Below are 9,643 nucleotides of genomic sequence, written 5' to 3'. Positions count from 1 at the left end.
GCAAGAAAACTCTTCAGAGAAAAGATATCTGGCCATGAACACTTAACACTTACCAATTACAAGGGCCACAGAAGTGAAAAAGGCTTGAAAACCCATCACTCTACAGCTTGGAGGTACCTCCTAGCTGGTGTGCGTTGGAGCCTGTGGCTTCCCAAGGACAGCTGCCACAGATGGATGCCCCAGAGTGGCGAGGATAAGCGCTTTGTGCTGTGAAGCCATGCCACCTGTGAATACTCTGCTCTCAAACTATCGGCCTCCAGCTGCAAATGCTGCGTGCTGTACTTTTTCTGTAAAAGTTGTGCTACTGTTTAGATGCTAATGTCTTCTCTAACTCTTTGTTTTCTGCACCTCATTGCTTTGTTCTTTATAAAATATTTTGTTTTCTGCCACTCTGTCACTGAGTTTCTGCTGCCCCTCCCTCTAGCTGGGTTTGTCAAGTCGCCCATGTCAGAAACTAAACTCACGGGGGACGCCTTTGAACTGTACTGTGATGTGGTTGGGAACCCCACTCCAGAGATCCAGTGGTGGTATGCTGAAGTCAACCGGGCTGAGTCTTTCAAACAGCTGTGGGATGGCGCTCGGAAGCGCCGTGTCACCATTAACACTGCCTACGGGGCGAATGGGGTGAGTGTGCTGAGAATAATCCGCCTTACCTTGGAAGACTCTGGGACTTACGAGTGCAGGGCCAGCAACGATCCCAGGAGGAATGACTTGAGGCAAAATCCCTCCATAACGTGGATTCGAGCCCAGGCTACTATAAGCGTCCTTCAGAGTGAGTCCAGCACCCTACAGTAGTGGTACTGTAGTATCTAGAGGCAGTCTAGTGACCCTTCCCCTCCCATTTCCCTGATAGCACCCTCTGCTACCTTGTCCCGTTGTTTTGAACCTGAGACCTCTCCTCCACCTGTAGTGCCTGACGTTGTCTGCCATCTCTGTCTCTTCTCCTTAGGATCAAAGGACTTGGGGAAAATCCATGGATCCCTTTTAGAGCTTCTGTGTGAAAACAAGCCCAGTGTTGAATTTGTGTTTCTTCCCTACCCCTCTTAGTTTTGTAGTAGGTTTCCAGACACCCTAATGCTGGCTTCTACATGAGTGCCTTTATATTTCATTTCTGTGTTCTTCCCAGATCTAACCATTTTATTTTTATTTCTTCTGTTCTCTTGGAATTTCTCCGAATGCCTTCTCACATGGTTTTGGTTGCATATATGCTTCTGTAGAATTCCTTCCCTTTCTGTTACATGTGACCTTTAATGTTTAGATTTTTCCATGAAGTCGTGGCGTTTCTTTTCCTTTCTGAAGAGCAGTGTGTTCCTCATGAGTTCTCTGATGCAGCAGCACCAAACTCATGCAGCTATTCTTAATCCAGCCTATGAAAGGAGGGAGGGACGATCCTCCCCCAGTGTTGAACTAATAACTTTAGCTAAATTACTTTCATCTGAGAATGAAACTTTTGGCAGCTTTCAAAGGCAGAGAATATGTTTGACCCATAATTGCTTTTTGTTCTCTCATTACAAGACTTTTCTGCATTCAGCTCACTTTCACAGCATTCTCAAGCAAGTCTGAAAATTCGTATCAGAGTCAGTAGAGAAGAAGCCAGTTTTATCTTGTGTAAGATGCGAAACTCTTGTGTTTGCTAAGAAGATGCAGCAAATATCCAAAGAGTTATAGGCAGAGTGAATTAAATCTGCAACGTGAACCTGCTGCATGGGAGTACAGGAGAAATTGCTTTCTCGGTGGTTTCTCAATGTCCTAAAGTGGCAAAGAGTAGAGCATAGGTGTTGTCTTGCTATTGTCCTATGTGTAAATAAACATTTTATGTCCCATGTTGAGTTTTGTCTGGGTACAAAAATGTCAAACTATAATTACGTCTCTGGTTTTTGGATACCTTAAAAAAACAGAACAAAACAACCAAACAAAAAAACCCCCCTCAAACAACAACAAAAATAAAAACCAAAACCAAAAAACCCAAAACTTTCCCTAAAGTGTGGTGCTGGAGTCGGCACTGCTGGATCAGAGACCTTCCCTCTGGAAAATGGAAACAGCATTGATCTATATGGAAAAATGGATAGTGAACCCAATGATATGGACTGACTTGAAAATTTAAGTGGCATTGGGTCATTCAGCTCAAATCTGCTTGGCTTTCAGTCCTGATGTGTGACCTCTCCTTTGTCCTTTGAAATCCCAAAGGACTTGGATCAGTAGATTGCTTGCATGACCCACAACAGCAAGAACCACGTAATTTTAGAAAAAAATACTACCTTAAGACAAAGCTAAAAAATTTGTCTTGTAGGAAGTAATGTCTCTTAGAAATACACACTGCCCCTGTTAAGACCTTTAGTTTTTCTTGAGTGTGGCAATCTGTGGTGGTCCTGCCTGTCTAGTCAGTTTTAGTAACCTACAGAGGGAGAAAATCCTTTTCATATGAAAAGTCACCATTTAGGAATGAATTACTGTGAAGATGTCTCCATATGGAAAGTGGCTTTTTCTTCTCTCCACTGTTTATACTAATACTAACCTGCTTCAGGGATTAAAGTTTAACCTCTCATCTGCCTCCCCAGTTAACATCATCTTGTTGCATCTGGTGCTACTAATTCTGGAGTGTGTATCGTGGCTTCATTAAGTTCCTTGTGCCTGGGATAATTCTTCTGATTTTGTTATTTTTTTATTCATGGGGGGGAGGAGGAGGGAAGTTGAGCAGAGTACTTGAATGCTTTTACTCTGTAATATTGTGTATGTTAAGAGATCTGACCAGCTACTGCTTGGGAAACAGAACCCTTGGACATCAAACCGCTGCGTGGCCTTGCTGGAAATGGAGATAAGGAGTGAAGCAGGTTTCAAAGCCATCCCTGGAAGATGAGGATCTTATCTGAAGCTGTCCAAAGTGTCTCAGATGCTGCATTAAGTGTGAACACAGTTTATCTGAAGTTAGTTTTCTGACTAAACAGTGTCAGAGTTTCCAGCTGATGGTGCCACTTTGCTGCCGGCCTTAATCGACACCAGCATCACTGAAAGGGAACTTCAGATGTATCAAAAGAGCACAACCTGTTTTCACGTCCTTTAAATCACAGCTTGTCTCAAATACTAAAACTTGAATGCAAGGAGGTCAAGTTAAGTTTTAAAAGTATTTTTAAAAGTTAACACCCAAGACCTAGCATCTAGCTTCTATCTCATTCCTAGTTTGCATGAAGAACTTCAATTATGGGGTTTTTTGTTTGTTTGTTTTTTAAATTTAAAAACCTGATCCTATGGAAAATGAGCAGTTTAAGTGATGTGTAAAAAGACTCTTCAGCATCTTGCTCTTTCACGCAAACATCCTTCTTTGGATGTCATAGTCCCAGTAGTATTTCATTTGCAGTTTGCCTTCTAGAATTAAATTATAGCGGCCTTCCAGTACCTGAAGGGGCCTACAAGAAAGCTGGGGAAGGACTTTTCATAAGGGCAGTTAATAAAAAAACAAGGGGAAATGGGTTTAAACTGAAAGAGGGCAGGTTTAGATTAGATATTAGGAAGAAGCTCTTCACTGTGAAGGTGGTGAGACACTGAAACAGGTTGCTCAGAGAAGTTGTGGATGCCCACTCCCTAGAAGTGTTGAAGGCCAGGTTGGATGAGGCTTTGAGCAACCTGGTCTAGTGGCAGGTGTCCCTGCTGATGGCAGGGGGGTTGGAACTAGATGATCTTTAAGGTCCCTTCCAACCCAAACCATCCTATGATTCTATGATTATTAAAGGCTGAAGAGTCATTTTTCAACAGAATATGAAAGCCAGAAGATTACCCCTGTCAAAACCCTTCTGGATTAAGTCTTTAACTTTCTGGTTTCTGTAGGGCCTAGACTCAGATTTTTAGGTGACTTTTTCCTGTTGCTAGGATTTGTGTAATACTTTTTGGTGGCAGCATGTATGCTTTCCGTTTCCAGGATCGCTGCAGGCTGATCACCACTTTAGGTTGTATTTCGGCACAGATAGCAGCAGCATTTGTTATAACAGCGCTCCGTAGATGCAGTGCAGTCTCTGTTTCAGCAGCCTGAAGCCTGTCCTACCAGCATCCTCCTTCTGAAAGGAAAATACTGCATTTATTTTGCAGGCTACAGACTTGAAGATGCTGCTTTCATCGTCAAAGAAAAACATTTAAAACAAAACCCGTTGAATTCTGAATTTCCAGAGCTCTGTTAGTATTTTTCTCAGAATGCTCACAAGCTTTTCATTGGGGATGGAGAAGCATACGGGGCAGTCCGGTAATGGTATGGCTTTAACAAAACAATTTTGTGCCCCATAGGACCCAAATGGATCCTTGCACGGTTAAAATTCCCAGCATGGGAACCACGAGGCAGAAACACAGTTGAAAATGTGTGATAATGGCAAAGTGTCTATGAGAAATGTAAAAAACCAATCCATTACTGCAGTAGCTGCCAGTTTTTCTGCAGTTAAACGATAGCCCTGGTTTTAAATAACTGAAAAGAAGCTGTGTAACCAGCCTGCTGAAGAAAGGGGGAAAGGATATACAGGACTTTGTCAGGTTATTAATAGGTAGATGTTTTTTCTCCCTGCTTCTCTGGGCAATAATCTAAGGACTGTACTATTGGATAGATGAATGTTTTATATGATGAAAAATGCAGTGGTTCTGACAGTACTGGTATTTTGCGCTTCCCCTCATTCTATTTAATAACTTGTTTTCCAAGTGCTTTGCAGATGAAGATCCAAAGGACTGCATGTATGACTCAATTTGTATTGCAAATATGTCACCACAAGGTGTAACAAAATTTACAGGATTAAAAATCCTTTGCTGACTTGCAAAAATCATGAAGATGCTTATTACCAACCGACTTCCTCACCCTCCTGCACTTTGCTGCCAACCTGAATGCAGAGAATTCAGAGGGGTTGGTGCAGCCAGAGCGTGGTCGGTGAAATGAGCAGCTGGCAACAGCAACCTCTTTGGAATTCATTTCACCTTTTAAAGTAAGGAAATACATCAAAAACAGAGGACACAGCAGCATTTACATGGCAGAGACTGCCACTAAAGTGGTCTTTAGTTCAAGCTGAAACTGTAGCCAATACTAAATCAGGATATTTTTGGAAGACTAATAGCAAGAATCCTTAAACTTCCATTAAGCTCTGTCATCCTGTGTTCAAGTTGGGGTTTTTTTTTGGTTTGGGTTTTTTTTGTTTGGTTTGGGTTTTTTTTTGTTTGTTTGGTTATGGGTTTTTTTGGTTGGTTGGTTGGTTTTTTTAGACTGCTTGAAACCAGCTGTGAGCTATCAATAGATGGGGTTTTTTCCAAGTTTGGGAAAAACTTGTCTCCAACTAGTTTAAAAATTGATCAGCCTTATTTGTTAGGAAGTAATAGCCATCTGCACAGTCTTAATGCGTGGTTATCAAATGTAAGGACATTGCCCTCATACTAATCTTACCACTTCTGAAAGGCTTTCCCCTAAAAAAAATGTGAATTTAGTGTTACCAGGTAAGATTGTAATGTGGAACAGCCTGGGTTCAGTTCTTAATGCAACCAGCAAAATATGTAACTCTTATGGTCTGTTTATGCAGTGAGGCTCACGGTTTTTTTTTCCCCTACATAAATGTTTATGTTTAAGGTTACTTTAGAAACAAACTAGTTCCTGACTCTGAATTTTAACATGGTGTGTATCCTTACTTTTTACTGTTGAGCATTAAGGGCCACTTTCAGCCATTCTTCATCAGACTTGTGCCTTATTCACACTAGGTGTTTGCTTGAATTTCAGACATCAGAGGAATTGTGCTATTTGAAATATCTTGTGTGCACAGGCTATTGTCCTTAGGTAGACATTAGGCTTTTTGCAGGGAGAAGTCCAGAAATATTATTCAGAAAACTATCTAACCTTGAGGTACAAAAAATGGGTTTGTTTTAAATTCAAAGTAAGTAGAAGAAACGAGATAACCAGAAAGAAGTTGTTTCCAAAGGACTAGCTGATCTCTTCTGTATAGTTACAGGACAAGCGTTTTTCTATGTTATGGTCAGTATTGTGTAAAAAATGATTAATGGTGTTACACAGAAATCTGTAGTGTTGTTAAATATTAAAATAAACAATCTAAAATAAATCTTTCTTTTTCATATAGGGGTGCTGATCCATAAGGTGTTGCCATCACTAGTGGTCAGCTGTTTTATTGTGACTTTCTTGATGTCTCCCAAATTAGTGCAGTGACATTCCTCGTGTAGTCTTTTTCCCTTCCCAATTCCCCTTTGAATTTTAGACTAGTATGACACAACTGCCAGTGAAGATTTGTTGCTATTTAATGTATCCTTTGTTTCAGAGCCCAGGATCAATGCTAGCGAGGATGTAATCATACATGTGTATGGTCCAGCCGTCACATTGCAATGTAACCTCACCACAAGTCCCAGCCCCCTTTCTTCCAGTTACTGGGTGAAGAATGGAGAAGAGATCCCTGGCACTAGAAAATCTTCAAACACTACGGAATACAAGTAAGTCTGTTTGGAATAATCTTCATAATACACTGGAGAATGACAAACCGGGGAAACCTACAACTTTGAATAGGTTGGGATGTTGGGACTCTGAGGTCCCTGGTTCAGTTTCACAGTGATTAGATGAGTTGATCTGCTTCAGAGGCTCTACAAAAAGTACATCTGTGAATAACCTTAGAAGAACAATTTAGGAAAGGTTGTTGTCTACAGCTGTCCCAACTGGCTCATGTAAACATAATGTCAACAAAAACATACTGTAAACTTCTCCTTTCAATCTAAACTCATGTAGATCTTTAGAGTATATGTGATGTGTGGACATAAGCACAGACACACAGTCTCATTATCTTTTCCTCTGAGTATATTGCACAGTCTCTGTCTTGCTTATATCTACATAAAGCTGGACCTGCAGCTGGGCATCTTTATTGTGCAAGGAAATGCAGCACATGAATCACTGCTGAAATCAGCTGGTTTAATCATTTTCTAGTCTTGCGAGATGAAAGACTGTATTCTCTGAGTTGTTACTTCATGACTTGTCAGAGTAGTACTATGAAATGATACCAAATCTTGATTAAACCAATACAGCTGTATTACTTGTGCTTCTTATTTGTCAGTACATCCACATTTTCAGTGTTAACTTATTCCATGTGCACATGCTCTGCCTTTATCTCTACCTTCCATCTAAGGGGGTGAAGGAGAACAGAATGTGTCCAGCCACCTCTTTTGTTTCACTGTAGCTTGCATTGAGCAGAAATCCTTTGAGGATTTCTCTATACCTGAAAGAGCTTTCTTGCTGTGGAGTTGATAAGAGCATATGAAGCTTTCTCAGTGATGCTATCAGAGATCTGTTTTCTATGTGTGATATTCTTGCTGGTTTGTTTTTGTTTCTTTTTTTTTTTCCTTCCATTTTCTTCACTTGATGCCAGCATGGATAGCAAATACAGCTTTCTTGTCAGTGTTAAGTTAAGCCAAAGAACACTTAAGGAATGTTTTAACCACTGGTGGTAACTTACTCTTTGAAGGTATTAGACCACTTCTGATCCTCCTACTCGGCTCTTATGCCAGAATGAGGTGCTTATGTCTAGTCAAAGTCCACTATATTATACTGCATCTAGTTTACTGTTCCTTGTCTGTGGACTCTTTCTCACACTAATGTTACTTACTGGCACAAGCTTAAGAAATACTCAAGGTTTTTGTCACCTTAGCAAAGCATTCTTTCATCCACAGAATTATGGAAGTTGTGTTTGATTCAGATAAAGAAGTGTTCAGCTTTTTCCTTTTGTTTTATGCTTTAGCTCACTTCACATTATCTGTTCAGTTTTGCGGTTTAAAAATAGTCTCGTTTAGTTTCATAATTACGTCTTGTTACTTCCTCAGTACAATGTTTAACACTGGGTCTGAGTTTTAAAGGCTCTGCTTTCTTATCTAGAAATTAACTTGATGAACAGTCTTGTGCAAAAGCACCCACTTGAGTGGTACAAAAGGCACTTTGCATCGAGGTTACTGAAAATTGCACGTTATTATTAAGGAAACTTAACTATCAAGGCTGACTTCTCTATCATCTGTTCCAAGCTAGAGTGAATTTCTCCTTCTAAATTCCTCTGTAAAGGAAGAATTCAACTTGGCTTCATTTTAACTTCCTGGAGAAGGAAGAAGTAAGGTGGGCAGACTGTAAATCAGTCACTTTATTCCCAGCGAACTAAGGGTTGGTAGAGGATACTGCAGTCACAGGGACAGCCTGAGAAATCAGTAGGTTTGCATTTGCAAAGCAGATCTTGAATTCCTGATCATCTATAAGCTGCTTTGCTGCACGTTGTGGTTTCAGGCTTTCTGTGGCATTTCATCGTTGCATATGATCATGCTGCATTTGATCTGCTTGTTAACTTTTAGGTTGATTTGGTTATTTTTTAAATCTAGAAATACCAAATTCTGTCAGTGAGCTTTCATGCATGCAATGTCAGCATAGTTGTGGTTAAAAAGGAATAATTAACTCTGGCATTTATTTACATGAACCTTTCAGGTTCTTGGTTTTTTCAGTCATTAATATGTGTTGGCTTGTTATAAAAAGTTGTTAGTGCTTGAAGTTCAGTGTTGTTTACCAGAAAACTTCAGAATTTATAGGTTAAACTACTTACCTTAAAGATCCTGCTTCCTTATTACATTAAAAACTGAACATATCTTTCCTAATTCTTCATTCAAACTTGATGTAGCTGCTCTTGCTGGAAGGCAGCTATAGTCAGAAAGCTCAAAGTATAGCTTTTCAGTTCACCATTTTAATTAAAAATGGGCAAAAATTATTTGTCGTGTGTTCTTCTACAAGCACAAAGCGCTTGGAGGTGGTTCTGGCAGTCCTGCGCTTTGCTTCTAGTAACCTGTCCCTACTCTACGTTCATATTTCAGAGAAAAGTGGTGACTTTTTTCTGAATTCCTTATCAGTTACTTCAGAGTTAGGTAGCAGGTTATTAAGCTAAATTGAAGAAAATGGGGTTTTTGCAGCTGCTGAAAAGTCTACATCTACAAAAAGCTAGGCTTTTCCTAAAACCACAGGACTGAAGGAAGTTGTTGGCTAAACAAACTTGTTTCCAGTGCTTGTCTGTCTATAAAACTTGCAGCTGTATCAGCTTACATTTGCTTTAATTAATTACGGTAATAATACTCCAGTAGAGGCTGTCATAGTTTCCCACTTCAAAAAGAAGCTTATGCAGAACTCAAAGAATACAGTATCTTACTTTTTTTGCTGCTTAAGCAGTGGATAAAAAAAAAAAGCAGTGGTCAAAGTATGATTGCTTAACTGTTAAGATCCTAAATGCAATTAGAGAAAGCCAGGTATTCTCTGCCTTCCCTCACTTTTGCAGAGTCTTAGGATAGCTTAGTAATGGAAATAGTCGGGTGGAGTTGTCCTGTTCCAGCTAGGCTGTACCTTTGCCAGCAGCGTTGGCACGCGCTTATGTTCAGGGTTACTGTGTACTTCCTAAGGATGCTTTACCTGCCTGCAGTTTAAACTACGGTTATCACTTTGATACTAAATGATCATTCTTTGTATTATTGCTTATCTGAGAGATGTATTAACTTTATAACTAACTTTAGACTTTCACCGGTCACTCTGGAAAGTAAGTGCTGTAAACACAGTGAAGACTTGAGTCGAAGTATTGTGTTAAACTGAGCAGCTTTTTCCATGTGTCTGTGTGTAATGAAG

General features: G+C 40.0%; 1 protein-coding gene across 1 annotated transcript in view; it reads left to right on the top strand.

Moving 5' to 3' along the window:
- The first annotated feature begins 372 nt into the window (after nucleotides 1-372).
- Nucleotides 373-9,643, top strand: part of NPTN (neuroplastin) — a 34,134-nt gene continuing 24,863 nt past the window's right edge. Inside the window, exons 1-2 of the mRNA XM_010167881.2 lie at nucleotides 373-772; nucleotides 6,282-6,450. Of these exons, the coding sequence (XP_010166183.1) occupies nucleotides 445-772; nucleotides 6,282-6,450 (497 nt within the window). The 5' untranslated portion in view covers nucleotides 373-444. The remainder of the gene's footprint in view (nucleotides 773-6,281; nucleotides 6,451-9,643) is intronic.

This window comes from Antrostomus carolinensis, unplaced genomic scaffold (genome assembly GCF_000700745.2).
Source record: "Antrostomus carolinensis isolate BGI_N321 unplaced genomic scaffold, ASM70074v2 scaffold46615, whole genome shotgun sequence".
In the NCBI taxonomy this organism is placed as follows: Eukaryota; Metazoa; Chordata; class Aves; order Caprimulgiformes; family Caprimulgidae; genus Antrostomus; species Antrostomus carolinensis.
This window is presented reverse-complemented; position numbering and strand designations above follow the sequence as displayed.